This window comes from Squalius cephalus (assembly GCF_949319135.1).
Source record: "Squalius cephalus genome assembly, chromosome: 7".
Lineage (NCBI taxonomy): Eukaryota > Metazoa > Chordata > Actinopteri > Cypriniformes > Leuciscidae > Squalius > Squalius cephalus.
This window is the reverse complement of record NC_137128.1, coordinates 21,381,641-21,400,925: the sequence shown is the minus strand read 5'-3', so window position 1 is coordinate 21,400,925 and position 19,285 is coordinate 21,381,641. Positions and strand designations below refer to the sequence as shown.

Genomic DNA, 19,285 nt, shown 5'->3' with positions numbered 1-19,285 from the left:
ATTAGATTTTTTTGCAAGGCCGTTCACATTTCCAATTAAATGCAAACTTTTGTGATCTCCTGTGTGAACGTGAAATGACCCAGAAGTGACCCGCATGCGCAGAAGAGTACTCAGCGGTCAACGACGTCACTTGTTGTTTGCGGAAGTAACGTTAGCTAAACTTCTTCTTTTTTTTTTTTTTTTTTGTTAGCTAATCTTCAACTAACTGTGATTCTCACACACACTCACGAGCGCGCGCAGCGACCGTTACACAAGATCCAGACAGCAGCCGCTGATATCTAATATCAGCACAAATAAGTTAACATAACATTAGTCTACTCTTATTCACATTGGATATATATAATGATGGTGGCCGTGGGCTTTTATTTATTTTTTTAGCAGCTAACGGGCCCGTCGAGGTCGACCCATTCGGCAGATTTACCTCAGCTCGACGAATATGCAGTCCGTTTTCAAACCGACGACTACTTCAAAGCAGAATTATGACGTTTTTCGCGTATCAATGACGTGCGGGTCGGATACATGCGACCTGGCCGTTCAGACTGAAGTCGCATTTGAAAAGATCGGATATGTATCGGATTTAGGACCACATACCCAAGTGGCCTGGGTCGCATTTGAAAAGATCGGATCTGTGTCGTTCATACTGTCATGAAAAGATCAGATACAGGTCGCATAGGGGCAAAAAAATCGGAATTGGGTCGTTTCAGCCTGCAGTGTGAACGTAGCCTTAGTGCCGCTTTCAGAGCGGTCATGTCCTTAACATTGTTTTTTCCTCATAAATGCGAACACGAAAAATAAAATAAAATAAATATTTTATGTTCTGTGGAGAGCCAACCCTTCATCCGGTGGGTAGTATTACTTTTGGTTTGTGCAGTGTAATTCATAGAATTACTAAAGAATATTTTGCCACCTAAAAGTTAAAGATTTTTTGTCACGTCCGTAACGCTTGTGTATTTCCCTCATATTAAATATAAAACGCATGTGTAGACTGATATTTTTCTAATAAATATCTAATAAGGGAGTATGGATATATAAACAGACGTTTCAATATATTGGTATTAAATGTATTTTCTGAGAATTTATATTTCAAGTTTTGACTGCAAATGTCACGTCCATAACGCTGGAATTGCCCAATTTTAAAGAATTTATCCTCAACTAGTTTGGTGGTGTAGGTCTATGTATTTTATAATGTTAACTTCAAATATTACTAATAGTAATGTAAAGATGTGGTAGCATTGGATCTGGACGGGAAGGATAACTCTGGGAGTTGGAAGGGGTGTGTCGCGATTCTGCCTTCTCACACCGCGACACAGGTTCGTGGATCTGAGTGTCACGATTTCGGTTTCATATCGTTACAGCCCTAGACTGAACTGATATTCAGTACAAGATAGAAAGCCCAAATTACCCCCTTTGACTTTGCTTGTAAAGTTTTTTTTTTTTTAAAGTCTTCTGCACTATGACAAGAAGAAATACATAAAGCGTGCATCTTTTGGGTCAAAGTGATGAAAACGGATTCTCAAGGATTTTTTTTGTTACTGTTTGGCCTTTAGACTAATTTAAATTAACCTGACTTACCATTTCATTCATGTGCATTTTCTTTCTCTCTCTTTGTGTGTGTAGGAAGGAGCATCTGCTAGAAAGGCCCAAACACCAGCCATGCAGCCTGTTCCCAGACCAGGTATGGAAGAACTCCTTTAAGATTTAAGGAATAGTTTGTGTAATTTGATGGCTATAATATTGCATATATAGCATATTATTTGAGGTGGTTATTTTAACTTGTCTGTTACTTTTTAAAACCCAAACCCAACTCGACCTCAAGCCATCCTATGTGTATATGACTTTCTTCTTTCAACCGAACACAATTTGAGTTGTATTAAATAATATCCTGGCTCTTCCCAGATTTGTAATGCCATTGAAGAGTGCTCGAATTTTTGAAGATCCAAAAAGCACATCCATCTATCATAAAAATAATCCATATGACTCCAGTGAGTGATTTAATAAATGCATTGTGAGGGGAAGTTATGGGTTTTTGTTAGAAAAATATCTATTCAAATTTGTATAAACCATTATAAAGATTCCGGAAACAGAATTTTCATTTTTGAGTGAACAATTCCTTTAAAACAACAGAACATCCATCTAATCACCCAACTAAAGTACTAATTCGCTGAAAGATGCCAGAAATGATTTACTCCATAATCTGATATGTGAGGAGTGTTCTGTTGCACAAGGATAAAGATTAAAGGATCGATTCGCTCTTTAGAACTTGAGATGGGAACACACAGCACACAATTTCACAATTTTCACACACATCATTTTAGATGCACAATTGAAATGTTGAACCTGTTACTGTTTATCTCATGTTACAAATGTGCGTAGTTGTAGCATGTGCATGAATGATTCCACATTTTCTGGCTAGAATAAAAAATTGTCCATGTGTTTTTTTTCTTTTCTTTACTTTAGTCTCTCAAGCAAGACCCCCTCCCAATCAAAAGAAAGGTACGTCTTTAACAATGTGGATGAGGAAAGGAAATATGCTATTTTGAACAAAGCATGCTTTTATAATTTATTCTTTATCAAATTATGGGGTTTTACACCTTTATGTAGTCAAAAAAAAAAAAAAAAATTAAGACATGGTGACAGTTCTCAAGATTAAAAATATTTATTTCAGACATGGAAAGCTTATGAAAATTATACGTCTTTCTAACTTTGCTATAAAATATTTTATTGACTTCTCATAGGATCTTTGCAGAGAGCTAGTTTGTTTTACAAAAAAATCAGTTAGTGGATTTGTTTGTTTTTTCCAGGTTCTAGAACTCCCATTATCATCATCCCTGCTGCTACAACATCTTTAATCACAATGCTCAACGCCAAGGATCTCTTGCAGGACCTCAAGTAAGTGCTGATTAGATGTGCTTGATTCATAGGAAAGTTAGGTTGACATTAAAAAGCTAAATTAAGGCTGTTAAATTAAAGGTAGGGTTGGCAATTTTCAGAGTGGCTAACAGTGGCAAGCTAGCTTTGAAAGCATGAGATCCCACCCTCCCTTCAGAGTGTCTCCAAAGCCATGCCTCCTTCAAAACATGAACAGTAGAGTTAGCAAAGCGTCACAATTGTTAAATTTCCACGTCTCAAAGCACATAACATCACAATAATAGTGAACATAAACAACTTACAGAGCCCGCTCTTGTACCACCTGTCTGCTGCAGATTCATTTCAGCATTGATCATGTTGATCTAAAAAATGCATAAATCTGAGTGAGGACATGAACCGCTACGGGTAGAATGTCACAGGTTGCCATTTTTATTTACGGTTATAAGCATTCAAATTCAGTGCAGAATTCTGTTGTAAACCATAGACCTCAGGTATATATCAATATAAGCCGAACTTCAAAGAACTAGCAGACTATAGCCAACTGCAAACTGTGTGTAAGGAATTAACTCTATATCAGCAGGTATCAATAGAGTCATTCAAAAGGTTGTCAAAATGTTCTGACTTCGGTACCAATACCAGTATTTCTCTCTAGCTTTTTGAGTGCTGTTGAATGGATTCTTAAACACCTTTGATTGGTCATTGTTTTGACGCGCTCAACATATTTGTCTGTGATTGGCTACAATGATCAACAATGACATCTTTCTTCATTTTAAGCGGCTCATGTTATGAAAATATTCATGTTTTGGAATGCTTGGGTAGGATAGCATGACATTAGCTAGATCAGCCTTCTGTCTGTGCCGTCTTGAGTCTTGACTGACTTGCTCTTTTATCACTTTCATCACTTTCACTTCAATTCTCATGCACTAAGAACTCGTTTGCTGAACTGAACATCAAATCAGTTCCTTCTCTCACCGACGGCCCCGACGCCGATTCAACTGGATCGGGCAAACTGCCGTCGATGTGAGCCCGATAAGAGCCGTCGGCTTGGTGTGTCCCGGCCTTAACCGGAACCATGCTATTGTGACAAAGTTGAATGTTTTTACATTAATGTAATTTGTTACTATTGTTGATAAAAGTTAATTTTATCTGAATTTTAACTTAAGCTCAGTGCTTTACCAATAAATAAACATGCAATATTATTAAGTATTGCACTTAAAAATGCAAAACAATAGTTATTTTATGATTAAAGTAGTTTTATGATTTAAAATTCCTCCGACCATCTGTAGAACTAAGTGGCACTGATGCTACTGCTCTCTAATGGTAGTCTTGAGCCCTAATGCAATTGTGATCTAGACAATGTCCGCACTGTTCGTTCAGTTGACATTTGTTCAGATACTACAGTTGCAAATGTAAATTGGTCAAATGCATTTTATATCACTGTTGGAATTGTTTTACTCGACAGATTTCTCACATCCGAGGATAAGAAGAAGCAGGGCATCCAGAGGGACAACGAGGTTCTTCTGCAGAGACGTAAAGATCAGGTTCAGCCAGGCGGTGCCACGCTCAGTGTCACTGTACCCTACAGAGTGATCGACCAGCCGCTCAAACTGGCCCCACAGGACTGGTGAGCCTGTCTTTCGCAATATCTAGAAGCAGAGCTTATAATTTTAGGAGCTCTGTTACAACAACAGGATTTACCTATAGGTTAATTTTTGGCCATTGTTGATAATAGAGGCGTTCCTACAAGTGTTGGGTGTAACTAATTACTTTCTCAAAAAAGTAAAGCGAGGGATTACTCTTCATTTTTCTGTAATTTAATTAGTTACTTCTGATGTAATTGAGCTAAATACGTTTTAGAGTAACTCACCCAACTCTGGTTTCTACACGAGTACTGATGCACCACCTTTTTTTTTTTTTTTTTGCTGAAACACAGAAATAAAGTTAATTTAGCCAAAAAAAGTTTTTTTTATAATCTAATAATCAAATTTAATACTCAATGTACACTCAGATAAAAATGGAGTTGTATACAAACTATATATATACACATACACGCATACATACACACACACACACACACACACACACACACACACACACACACACACACACACACACACACACACACACACACACACTCTCACACACACATAATTGTTTCTACTCTAATTTGTTATTTAAATCTAAACATATATACTATAACTTGTTATAGAGAGGCTCTAATAACTTGTTTTTATGACAGATTTATTCAAACAAATTAAATCATATGTCACTAACAGGTTAAATAAAAAATGACTGTGATAGTTCATATATTTAGCAAAACGACATTTATTGTTTGAATTTCATGATAAAATAGATTACCGTAATATCACAATTCCTATTCATATATAAAGTATCAAAATATAGAGCTTATTGCGATTTATTGGATGGAAGGCACACTAAAAATTTTGTTAATGCATCAACTGAAAGATTGATCTTGGGATTTATGAATTGATTTGAGACGTTGTTGTTTGTTCACAGGGATCGTGTAGTGGCTGTCTTCGTCCAGGGTCCTGCCTGGCAGTTTAAGGGCTGGCCATGGCTGCTGCCTGATGGATCTCCTGTGGATATATTTGCCAAAAGTGAGATTGGTCTGGGGAAACGCAACACATTATTTACAATGAGGGTTACTTGAATTTCACACACATGGACGCAAGGATTGGAAAGTCTGTGAAAACAAACATAGGTCTTTGAAAGTGCTTGAATTAAACAAGAGCTAAATTTGGTTAGAGTATCATGGTGCTATTACAAAACTTGGCCTTTATGCGCAGCCAAAGCCAGAACGATGGGGAGATAATGTAAACTGATTATTTCCTACTGACATACTACAGCAAAAGATATAAATAACTGAAAGTACTGATGTGCATAAGACTTTTGCACAGTACTGTAGATAATTTTGTAGATATAATCTCTCTTTCTCCAACCTTTGTCTATTGTGCTTTATATATAAATGGTGCTTTAGAAAGTCCTTGAAACTAGTGTTCATGACAGAGCAAACCCTGTACAATACACCACATTGGTTATGTACCTAGAAAGAGTGTTTTATGTCATGCTATTGTTTTAGTCCGAGCCTTTCACCTGAAGTACGATGAGGCACGAACAGACCCGAACGTACAGAAGTGGGACGTGACCGTGCTGGAGCTGAGCCACCACAAACGACACTTGGACCGGCCCGTCTTCCTCCGCTTTTGGGAAACACTGGACAGGTCAGGATTGCAACTCCTTTCACCTACATTTAACATAGCACACACTGGAGAGGAATGGCTTCTGACAGTGTACTGTTGTCACATGCACTACCAACATGTGTCAGTGTTTTTGTTACATACGCTCATGGTCAAAAAAATGGGCCAAGACAAAAATGGTCAAATATTTAGTGGTCTTTTAATGGTCTTGACCATTTTAATCACAAAACTCTGGTCGGGAAATTGGCAAAAATTGCAAAAATACTGAAGATAAATCAGCTGAGCATGAAATAGCCTTCCCCTTTGTTTTCTTTAAATGTTTAAGATGTGTGGGTAAACTTTCAGAATGAAGAATGAGTTGTTCCACTCAATGTTGATGGCTTCAAAACCAGTTCATGAGTATTTGAAAAAATGTCTCCCAGTTTGTTTGTTTAAAGGGTTAGTTCACCCAAAAATGAAAATTCTGTCAGTAATTACTCACCCTCATGTTGTTCCAACCGCGTAAGACCTTCGTTCATCTTCGGAACACAAATTAAGATATTTTTGATGAAATCTGAGCTATGTCTCACTCCTCCATAGGCTGCTATGTGACCGAAACTTGCTGGCCCAGAAAAGTTATTAAAGAGATCGTTAATATAGTCCAAGTGACTCCAGTGGCTCAATCTTAAGTATATCAAGCGACGAGAATACTTTTTGTGCGCAAAAACAAACAAAAATAACGACTTTATTCCACTTTTCATTTCCTTCTCTCTGGGCCTCGTAGTGTTTTTGCGCTGCGCGTCTGTGTTGTACGTCATCACGCATCACACACATGACCGGCGTCGGCCAATAGTGAGCCTACGTGGTGACGTGTAACACAGACGCGCTACGCAAAAACACTACGTGAACCAACTAGAGGCCCAGAGAGAAGGAAATGAAAAGTGGAATAAAGTCGTTATTTTTGTTTGTTTTTGCGCACAAAAAGTATTCTCGTCGCTTGATATACTTAAGATTGAGCCACTGGAGTCACTTGGACTATATTAACGATCTCTTTGATGACTTTTCTGGGCCAGCAAGTTTCGGTCACATAGCAGCCTATGGAGGAGTGAGACATAGCTCAGATTTCATCAAAAATATCTTAATTTGTGTTCCGAAGATGAACGAAGGTCTTACGCGGTTGGAACAACATGAGGGTGAGTAATTACTGACAGAATTTTCATTTTTGGGTGAACTAACCCTTTAATGTCAGACCAAATATTCACTATAGGGTTTAAATCTGGACTCTGACCAGGCCAAAACATGAGCTTGATGGACTTGTGCTCAAGCTGTCACTTGGTTGTCTTTGCAATTTGGGCAGGAGCATTGTCTTGAGAAATATCATCTGATCATTCCTCTTTAGAAAATAGCTTGTGGGAAGCAAGCCATTCTGCAATATTCTCCTGTACTCCAAAGCATTAACCCTTTAAGTGTCACCCCCCTTTTTTAAAATATACATGAAAATGCACATTTCGACTTTAAATGGTTGTAATTAAAGAATGCTTTGGAGTATAGACGTAAAATTGGTCTTGTTTTAAAGAAGACATTTTGCAGATTTTTGTTGAAGTGAAATAAATTAAGAAAGTGAAACAAAAAAAAAGTTATAGAAGTTTGAGTTTATGAAAATGTACAATGTAAAAAAATTAATTATTCATATTTTATATAAAATATATATTTTTAAAACCTGGCCGACTCTAAAACTGCTAGAAAATCAAAGCCAAAAATCTGAATAAGTTGTGTTTCAAATTTTAGGTTGATATCTCAAAAAATGAGCTTTCAGTGAGATTTTGTTTGGGCGCAGTACCAAACATTTTCACTAGGTGACAACCAGACTCCATTACTGCCCATATAAGGGCGCCTCCATTTCCATATGTGTTATTAAAAATATTTTAATATCTTTTTTTCTAAAATAATTTAATGGATGATACCTTTTGAACTCTTGGCATGAAAACAAACTGAGGTTTCAAACATTCTTTCATGATTTTTCATGTTCATTGCTATTTCAAAATAAAGGTCTGAACATGCCTTAGGAATATGAAAATATTCTTGTTGCAAATTAATAAATTACAGCTCCTCTCTAATTTATTTTGAAAATCATTCACCAAATATGAAAACTAGAGTTTGTAAGCTTTCAAATGATATATAGTTTGTCAATATTAGTTTATGTTTATTATAGGATATTACCGTTTTAAATATGTAATGATTTTGGGCCCACCGGTGGGCCGGTGACACTTAAGAGGTTAAATGACTTTTCACAGTGAAGCAGCTCCTCACACAATGACACAGTCTCTTTCTCCATGCTTCACTGTGGTAGAGATGCATTTATTATTATATTTCTCAGCAGATTTTCCAAGATGCAGCTTTGGAGCATCAACATGTTTCATTGTGATTCTTAGAATATGGGAAGTTGTGTGTTGGAGTAGGGATGCACCGATATGAAAATTGACCGATACCGATCATTTTTTATATTTGAAAGCCGATAACCGAATTATTGGCCGATAAATCTAAATCCTAATTTTTACATAATTTTTGAGAGCCTGATTGCAAAAAAGTCTCACCATTAAAAGCAATGTGCCAAGCACACAATTATAATGTTCTCATTATTTAGCCATATGACAGACTTGACAGTTTTGAGAATACGAGGCATAGTTTCAAGAAATGTGTTTAAGCAATCGAGAAAAACTGTAATTCTGACAAAACAATGAATTAATAAATCTTTTAAATCTTTCATAAAAAACACTTTTTTTTTTATGTATACCACTGTTCAGACGTTGAGGGTTGGTATGATTATTTTGCCAAGGCTGCTTTTATTTGATCAAAATACAGTAAAAACAATAGTATTATAAAACCTGTATTTCAATTTAAAATAACAGTTTTCAATATTAAAGGGTTTATGAGCTGTATTTTTCATTTTTTAATAATATTCTCTTAAGGTCCACTTTTATTTTCAGTCTCTGAAAAGCCTGCATCTTGGTGTAAAAAAAAAATAAAAAAAATAATCGGCAGTAAAATCAAGCAAGCAATCAAGCAAGCAAGCAAACAGTCTTACTAATGTGATCTGACTGGAACTTCCATAACAGTAAAGAAGATCATCCATGGTTCTGTAATGTTGTGAAGAATTTAAAGAATGTTTTTCTGCACTTGATGCCACAAAATGCCTTGTAATCAGAGGCGTCTCTATTGTTTTGTTGCTGGAGTTATTTTCTCTGGCGCCTGTTTCCCACAAGCATGTTCCTGTTTGCAGTGTGCTCGTGCTTTCACATATGCCGTGTTTGCATTGCGCAACTGATCCTCTACACACCTCAAACAACATTTATTCATTCTTCTTTTTTATTTCAGAATTTTTTATTGCAATTCTCTTTGTACACTCTGCAGTTATACAGTCTTTCATAGACTTCACATTTTGGGTTAGTTCACCCAAAAATGAAAATTTTGTCAGTAATTACTCACCCTCATGTTGTTCCAACCGCGTAAGACCTTCGTTCATCTTCGGAACACAAATTAAGATATTTTTGATTAAATCTGAGAGCTGGATCACTCCTCCATAGGCTTTTAAGGGACTGAAACTTGCTGGCCCAGAAAATGTATTAAAGACATCGTTAATATAGTCCAAATGACACCAGTGGCTCAATCTTAAGTTTATAAAGCGACGAGAATGCTTTTTGTGCGCAAAAACAAACAAAAAATATAGCTGCGAGCAGCGATTACGGGCCCAAGCCGGTGGCACCGCAACCCCGGTGCCTTTACCTAAAGGCACCGGGGTGGCGGTACCGCCGGCTTTGGCCCTTCATCGCTGCTCGCAGCTATATTATATATATATATATATATATATATATATATATATATATATATATATATATATATATATATATATATATATATATATATACAGTATATATATATATATATATATATATATACACACATATATAAATATATAAAAGACAGAAAATATTACTTGACTTACCTTATTCTGATTTTACGATACACTCAAAATATTCCACACCAAATCCTTTAAATTTAATGTAAAAATAAAAATGAAAGTAAGCAGTGTTGGGTTCACGTAACCCTCTCATTAGAATCAAAATGTTTCAACATTTGCCATGTATTTGGATGCTAAACTATTCTTTATTATAGGCTTTGTTCTTCACTCGTGTTCCAATATTGATGGAAAAAATCATCCTCTTCACATGCGCAAAAATGTGCTTGGAAACATCACAGTGGAGCGGTGCTTACTGTGAATGTACGAATTGTTCTACTGACTATTTAGAGCAGTGTAATTTTTATATGTTAGGTTGACTATTTTATTATTATATTTTATTAAGGCTATAATGATCAGGCTGCGATGTCAAGATTGCAATGCTGGAATGTGTGTGTGTGTGTGTGTATATGTGTGTTCATGTTTTTCTATCCCGGTGGGGACTTCAACCTGAATTCACACAGACTCATGGGGACTCGTGTCACAGTGGGGACCTAAATAGAGGTCCCCATGGGTAAACAAGCTTATAAATCATACAGAATGAGTTTTTTGGGATATGTAAAAATGCAGAAAGTTTTCTGTGATGGGTAGGTTTAGGGGTAGGGTTAGTGTGAGGAGATAAAATATACAGTTTGTAAAGTATAAAAACCATTAAGTCTATGGAGAGTCCCCACAAAGATAGTAAACCGTGTGTGTGTGTGTGTGTGTGTGTGTGTGCGTGTGTGTGTGTGGCGTGGGCGCGATGGAACAGTGGACACATAAAAACATACTCCGTCATTATACAGGACGACATTCAAACTGCAAAGTGTTAACTTATATTTGTGTACAGTCGCAATAAAACACAACATTGTGCTTTTGTAAAATAATTTCAAGCAATCAACCCCCGAAAGGCGCTAATTTTAAAATGAAACTAAAATGCTCATGGCTGCACGGGCATTCATAACGGTGCGCATCCACGGCGAGGAACGAGCAGAACAGAGTGAACGTTTTTCAGTTAATTCCTACTTCCATAGGAATTAATTTGAAACGCTCGCTCAACCACTATCAATGTCAGTGTGGACGAACATATTTTACTTTCGTTTTTAAGTTGGCGATTCAAAAGCCCCCAGCGGTGTCACACGTCGATTAACCGGTGGTAAAATATTCTCACCGTCACATACCTAGTATATTTTTAAGTAGATACAATAGGCCTACCTGATTTTGAACATAAGAGGGCAGTATAGCCCTATGTATGACTTGACTTTTATGGGACTAAATAGTACAATTACTATTTTTAAACTTATAAATATTTATTAAATTGAAAAAAAAAAGAATAAAATGGGTTTAGTTGTGATATTTTTATACTTTTATATAGAAATAAATGGTGTTTAATTACATTTTTAGAAGATGAGGCTTTAAGTGTTACTTTACTTTAGTCCCTCACTATAGCAAAACCGTTTGAGATGTTTAATATCCGTTCACAATTTAGCATCTTTAATGTATCTTTATCATTTTGAAAAAGTTTGGTGTGAATAAAATAAACCAGTTAGGAAGAGTAGCTAAAAACTCAGAGTCTGAAATATCCAAAAAATCCACATTCAAACCAAAATATCTGACTTCCTTTTGCTCTGAGCTAATAACTGTAAATTAGAAAGTTGTCCGGCTCGGTGAGACCAATATATATACTGATTTTTGTAACTGTTGGTAAAACTAACCCACCCACTTTTGTCAAACGCATGTTGAAAGTGACACACTTCCTGCTGCCAGTTGGTGGCGCTATAACTTTGACTCACGATAGTTACATCCATCTGATCTGCCTCTTACCACGAACACACTGCTAAAGTTTCATAAAGATCAGTTAATGTATGCAGAAGTTATAACACTTCGTCTCCTCTCTTTTCTCGCCATAAATTTGTTTCCTCGCCACGGCCAAACCGTTCGAGATATCAAAAATCCGTCCGCAATTTAGCATTCTCAATGTCTTGACTTCATGCTCACTGAGTTTGGAGGTGATTGAATGAATTCTCTAGGAGGAGTACATCACATTCCACAGCAAGCGTTTTCCAAACAACCCATAATAGCCGACTTCCTGTTGGGCTGGCGTGAAACTTGACAGAGGGAAAGTTGTTCAGCCCGATGAAATCTATATGTGTACCGAGTTTCATATTAATTCATGCAAGCGTGTTTGATATATGGACCAAGTTTTCAGACCCTGTTCAAGAGGGCGCTGTTGAGCCCCCCTGCCACGCCCGTTTCTGAAACTTTTCACATGTCTACTGGCTAATAAGTGTTATGTGTCTGTCGAGTTTCATCCAATTTCAAGCATGCTAAGAGTCTCAAACGCATCCGAAAAGAACATTAAAATTTGATGCGTTGCCACGGCAACAGTATCTAAGATATCAATAATCCTTTCACAGGTCTACATCTGCCGTGTGTTTACATTATACACATAAAGTTTGAAGCAAATCGGGTAAAAGTAAGAGGGTGACTTCAAAGCATTTTGAAAGTGACACACTTCCTGCTGCCAGTTGGTGGCGCTATAACTTTGACTCACAATAGTCACATCCATGTGATCGGCCTCTTACAACGAATACACTGCTGAAGTTTCATCAAGATCAGTTAATGTATGCAGAAGTTATAACACACTTCCTGTGTCCCATTATTCGCCATAAATTAGTTTCCTCGCCACGGCCAAACCGTTCGAGATATCAAAAATCTGTTCGCAAGAATTCATCCTCAATGTCTTGACTTTATTCTCACCGAGTTTGGTGTCGATCGGATGAAATCCCTAGGAGGAGTATTTCACATTCCATTGTATGCGTTTTCCAAACAACGTATAATAACCGACTTCCTGTTGGGCTTTTGTAAAACTTAGAGCACGAAAGTTGTTCGGCCCGATGAGATCTATATGTGTACTGAGTTTCATATTATTACACGCAAGCGTGTTTGATTTATGGACCAAGTTTTCGGACCCCATTCCAGGGGGCGCCGTCGAGCCCCCCTGCCACGCCCCGGTACCAGCTTCAGCCCGGCCCTGATGGCCGCGGGTTCTGACGTGTGTGCAAAATTTCAAGAGTTTTTGAGCATGTTAAGGGCCCCAAAAGTGTCAAAAAGGCAAAAAAAAAAATAATGAAGAAAAAAAAAAAAAATAATCCTTACGGAAACAATAGGGCCTTCGCCCTTTCAGGGCTTGGGCCCTAATAATGACTTTATTCCACTTTTCATTGCCTTCTCTCTGGGCCTCGAGTCTTTTCACGTAGTGTTTAAGCGTAGCGCTTCTGTGTTGCACGTCACCACGTAGGCTCACTATTGGCCGACGCTGGTCATGTGTGATACGTGGTGACGTGCAACACAGATGCGCTACGCTTAAACACTACGTGAAAAGACTCGAGGCCCAGAGAGAAGGCAATGAAAAGTGGAATAAAGTCATTATTTTTGTTTGTTTTTGCGCACAAAAAGCATTCTCGTCGCTTTATAAACTTAAGATTGAGCCACTGGTGTCATTTGGACTATATTAACGATGTCTTTAATACATTTTCTGGGCCAGCAAGTTTCAGTCCCTTAAAAGCCTATGGAGGAGTGATCCAGCTCTCAGATTTAATCAAAAATATCTTAATTTGTGTTCCGAAGATGAACGAAGGTCTTACGGGGTTGGAACAACATGAGGGTGAGTAATTACTGACAGAATTTTCATTTTTAGGTGAACTAACCCTTTAAACACTAAATGTAAACATTTTATTCAATCCATTACTTCTATATATATTTATATATTAATTTGCTCAAGCAAGTGGCAAAAACATTTAAACATTTCCTTATGTTAAAATCACAAACATTAAATTAAAACGGTAACACTTTACAACAAGGTTCATTAGTTAACATGAACTAAGAATGAACAATACTTCTACAGCATTTATTAATCTTAGTTAATATTAGTTTCAACATTTACTAATACATTGTTAAAATCAAAGGTTGTATTTGTTAACATTAGTTAACCCACTGTGAACTAACATGAACAAACAATGAACAGCTTTATTTTTATTAACTAACATTAACAAAGATTAATAAATACTGTTACGGTGATGATACACAAGGCAACTTTTTGAGCAATGTTGCAGAGCGATTGTTGCTTGGGCACTTTCCCATTGAAAATGGGCAATACATTTCTATCTGGATAATTTAGATCGGTCGTGGGCCCTGTGTCTCATCTGGTTGCCCGTTGACGGCAACATTGCTCAAAAAGTTGCCCTGTGTATCATCACCTTTACAAAGGTATTGCTCATTGTTAGTTAATACATTACAATGAGGTTCATTAGTTAACATTAGTTAAAGTGTTACCATTAAAACTTACAATTGACAAAAGCAGCTGACTCGTGATTTTTTTTCTTTAGCATTTAAATCTTTATATAAAAAGTCCCGCAGGTCGTACAGAACTTAGTTTCTCCACTTCAGCAACGAGTGTCATCCATTGTGCAGATGCAAGGCCCTTGCACACACACAGGCTAATATAACAAACTGTACAGTGTATTTATCAATACATTTCTTTTTAATTTTGACCGCATCAGTTAGTTTTGCTACTCATGGTAAGTATTTTGCTGTTCTTTGCTTTACCCGGGCTAAAAGTAAAAAGATGACCGTAAAAGAATAGAAGTATAATTTAATGAAATGCTTTTATGATGAGATTACTACATTTTCATGGCAATCTGCTAATTTTGACCACGTTCTGAAACTTTTGAGTTTTGAAACTTGCAGGATATTTCCTATTGTACAATAACCTCTTAATATGCCAAAATAACAAGGAAAATTTGATTTCTCAATTCATAACCTCTTTAAAATTCCTGCGGTAGTGAAGTTGAATTTCTAGTATCATTACTCCAGTCTTCAGTGTCACATGATCCTTCAGAAATCATTCTAACATGCTGATTTTCTGCTCAAGAAACATTTCTTATTATAATCAATATTGATTATGATAGTGCTGCTTACTATTTTTGTGAAAACCGTGATACTTTTCTTCAAATCATTTTTTTATAGAAAGTTTTTGTTACATTATAAATGTCTTTTAGTGTCCTTGCAGAATAAGTCTTGATCTTACTGATCACAAACTTTTGAACAGTACTATAAATTACTTACACGTTACTTTAGAAGTTAAATTGTTTTTATTTCCATCTTATCGATCATATTTCTGTTCCTCTTGACAAATAATCGAGTTTCTGGGTTTTGGTGTATGTAAACATGTTACATGGTGTCTCTTGAAGTTTCTTGTTGTGAGAATGAGAAGTGTTTGAATCTGTTTCAGATAATTGGCTTATTTAATGCTTGAGAAATGAAACTTCATATTGTCCAGCTCAAATAATAATTTCAATAGAATTCTGTAGCTGATTATCCCTATATTTTCCCTCCCAGATACCTGGTCAAACACAAGGCCCATCTGAGGTTCTGAGCCTGCTGTCTGCTCATCGAGATCTTCCCTCCCTCCAGAGACCTGTCAAGATGGACTACTAGACCCCCGTTCCTCTCAGCCCCCCCTGAAAGCACTTTGGATTTCCATCTGCTTCACCTTCTGCTGGCACCAGTATGATTTCTAGTCTCTTCCTCCACCTGGAGATGAACAGGTCAGGGTGAGCAAGAGGAAATTTGGATGTTTGGGTTGGTCCTTGTCATGTTTTCTCAGTAGATTTGTATTTTTCAATTGTAAAGCTGTTGGTAATCAAGGCAGATTCAAAAGGAGATATTTGATGCTTTTTTTTCTCTCTCTTTTTTTTGTAAAAACATGAGCTGGATAATGGAGAACCATTAAAAATGGTGACTCGCTGATATGAATAAAATGACTGCTACGTCTAAAAGCTCTTGTAATAACCGATTCACTTTGTTCCTTTCTTTTTTGTCCTTTTTCTGCCTTCTGTTCTATGAAGCGTAGAGTAGTGCATTGAAGTTCACTGCACAAATGCAAATGGTAAATTTAAGTCAGACTAGAAGAAGGCCTTGTGGTTTAGCGTGAGATGCCCTTGTTCAAAACCAACAAGACCACAAATAATAATCAAAGTAGAATTATTGAAAAATAAATCTCCAGGATGCTACGGTTACATAAAATCTGTACTTCAGATTGTTCATGGTTAATATGCTCTGTTATTCTGCAGTATATTGGAAAATTTGGGCAAGTTTTACCCTGAAACCCAAGTACTGCTTGCGTCTAATTGCTATTTTTGAAATGGAAAATTCAGTTGCTTCCATAAGGCAAAGTCAGTTATCTACAAGGGTACACTTTTTCTTTTCTTTTTTTTTTTTTTTCTTTTTGATTGTTTGCTGGTTTTGTATAAATGCATTTAAAAGTAATGTTTGTTTTTAAACATTTCTGTTGAATGTGGATTATTATTAAATAATATTAAAAAGTTTAAACAAGTGGTGATGCATGTCTTTCCTCTTTGTTTCATTAGAGCCTGTAATTAGTTTGCAAACTGCAAGGCTTACACTGTCTCTACACTGGATGTGACAAATCACCAACAGTTAACTCTTTCTAACATATTCTACACACTTGCGAAACGCTACTTATGACAACAGTAGAAATGGATTTGAAGAAACGGCCTCAAGCTAGAGCATCCTCTTCTTATTAACCAGTTTAGTTAGTTCAGCTGCTGGCAGTTGCATTAAATCAAGCGGACAGCCATTTTGTGTTTGCTGGTCCACTGACAGGGTTTATTTATGTCTGTTTGTTGGCATTGCAGTGGTCGTCATCAGAAGAAGAAATATTACGCTTATGTAGTGAAGAGCAACGTATGCATGGATTAAAATAGCAGACTAAGGCTGTAAAAAAAAAAAAAAAAAAAAAAAAAGTTAAATGGAAGAGAGATGATTATCAAAGTCTGGTCTTTCAAGTTGAGAATGTTGCACTGTGGGATTCCATATGTGTGTCATTGAATATTGCACATTTTGACACGTAGTTTTGAAAACGAACGTTAAGGGTTGTTTTAAGGACATGTTCGTGCATGCCCGTAGCCCAGGGACGTTTATTAATTCCAAGAACTTTATTAATTCACCACATTATTAATTGCATTTATTTTATTCCAAATATAAATTTTTGTAACAAAAATTTTCAGGAATACACATATAATATACTCATTTTGCCATTGTTTGCTCCTAAAACCATTGTTTCATGCAGGAAATGCAAGGCCATGGCCATTGAGGCAGAGGTTAGCAGTGCCTCTTTGGTCCATAGAACCAGAGAATGTCTAATAGGAAGACGGGCTGTGATAGAACGTAGTTTACGTAGGTTTGCGAATGCGCAGTCAGTTCTCATGCTGTCAGGGTGCGTTAAATTGGACATTATCCCATTATAGTAGAGCTACTACTCTAACGAAATCCAAATTTTAAGCATTTTTTACTGTGGAATTATTTTGTTATGAAGCTTTGAACTTGGCACTTTACACAATGCAGAAAGAGCCGCCTAATGCATTTTCTGCCCACCCTCTGAGGCTGCCGAGAAACAGCGCCGCGAAATGGGCAGAAAATGCATTAGGTGGCTCTTTGTGCATTGTGTAAAGTGCCAAGTTCAAAGCTTCATAAAAAAATTATTCCACTGTAAAATCGGCTTAAAATTTGGATTTCGTTAGAGTAGTAGCTCTAGTATAATGGGATAATGTCCAATTTAACGCACCCTCTGAGGCTGCCGAGAAACAGCGCCGCGAAATGGGCAGGAAATGCATTAGGCGGCTCTTTGTGCATTGTGTAAAGTGCCAAGTTCAAAGCTTCATAAAAAAATAATTCCACAGTAAAAAATGCTTAAAATTTGGATTTCGTTAGAGCAGTAGCTCTAGTATAATGGGATAATGTCCAATTTAAAGCACCCTCTGAGGCTGCCGAGAAACAGCGCCGCGAAATGGGCAGAAAATGCATTAGGCGGCTCTTTGTGCATTGTGTAAAGTGCCAAGTTCAAAGCTTCATAACAAAATAATTCTACAGTAAAAACTGCTTAAAATTTGGATTTCGTTAGAGTAGTGGCTCTACTATAATGGGATAATGTCTAATTTAACGCACCCTCTGAGGCTGCCGAGAAACAGCGCCGCGAATTGGGCAGAAAATGCATTAGGCGGCTCTTTGTGCATTGTGTAAAGTGCCAAGTTCAAAGCTTCATAAAATATAATTCCACAGTAAAAAATGCTTAATTTGGATTTCGTTAGAGTAGTAGCTCTAGTATAATGGGATAATGTCCAATTTAACGCATCCTCTGAGGCTGCCGAGAAACAGCGCCGCGAAATGGGCAGAAAATGCATTAGGCGGCTCTTTGTGCATTGTGTAAAGTGCCAAGTTCAAAGCTTCATAAAAAAAATAATTCTACAGTAAAAACTGCTTGAAATTTGGATTTCGTTAGAGTAGTGGCTCTACTATAATGGGATAATGTCCAATTTAACGCACCCTCTGAGGCTGCCGAGAAACAGCGCCGCGAAATGGGCAGAAAATGCATTAGGCGGCTCTTTGTGCATTGTGTAAAGTGCCAAGTTCAAAGCTTCATAAAAAATAATTCCACAGTAAAAACTGCTTAAAATTTGGATTTCATTAGAGTAGTAGCTCTACTATAATGGGATAATGTCCAATTTAACGCACCCTCTGAGGCTGCCGAGAAACAGCGCCGCGAATTGGGCAGAAAATGCATTAGGTGTCTCTTTGTACATTGTGTAAAGTGCCAAGTTCAAAGCTTCATAAAAAAATAATTCCACAGTAAAAACGGCTTAAAATTTGGATTTCATTAGAGGAGCAGCTCTACTGTAATAGGATAATGTCCACTTTAACGCACCCTCTGAGGCTGCCGTGAAATAGCACCGTGAATTGTGCCGAAAATGCAATAGGTGGCTCTTTGTGCAATGTGTAATGTGCCAAGTTCAAATATACATATAAAAATAATTCTACAGTAAAAATTTCTTAAAATTTGGATTTCATTAGAGGAGCAGCTCTACTATAAGGTAATGTCCACTTTAAAGCACCCTCTGAGGCTGCCCTGAAATAGCGCCGCGAATTGTGCAGAAAATGCAATAGGCGGCTCTTTGTGCATTGTGTAATGTACCAAGTTAAATCATTCATAAAAAATAATAATTCTACACTAAAAACTGCTTAAAATGTGGATTTCGTTAGAGTAGTAGCTCTACTATAATGGGATAATGTCCAATTTAACGCACCCTCCAATCAGTTGCTCCTGTAACTGTATTGTCACATTTGCCAACTTCATGGGTGCATAACT

The 19,285-nt window shown here is 37.0% G+C and overlaps 1 protein-coding gene across 1 annotated transcript in view; it reads left to right on the top strand.

Moving 5' to 3' along the window:
* The window catches only part of LOC307161240 (parafibromin-like), a 106,038-nt gene extending 89,725 nt beyond the window's left edge, over nucleotides 1-16,313 (top strand). The window contains exons 2-8 of the mRNA XM_079875863.1: nucleotides 1,618-1,675; nucleotides 2,458-2,493; nucleotides 2,802-2,889; nucleotides 4,331-4,492; nucleotides 5,386-5,486; nucleotides 5,969-6,110; nucleotides 15,460-16,313. Coding sequence (XP_079731989.1) covers nucleotides 1,618-1,675; nucleotides 2,458-2,493; nucleotides 2,802-2,889; nucleotides 4,331-4,492; nucleotides 5,386-5,486; nucleotides 5,969-6,110; nucleotides 15,460-15,496 — 624 coding nt within the window. The 3' untranslated portion in view covers nucleotides 15,497-16,313. The remainder of the gene's footprint in view (nucleotides 1-1,617; nucleotides 1,676-2,457; nucleotides 2,494-2,801; nucleotides 2,890-4,330; nucleotides 4,493-5,385; nucleotides 5,487-5,968; nucleotides 6,111-15,459) is intronic.
* The last annotated feature ends 2,972 nt before the right edge of the window (nucleotides 16,314-19,285 follow it).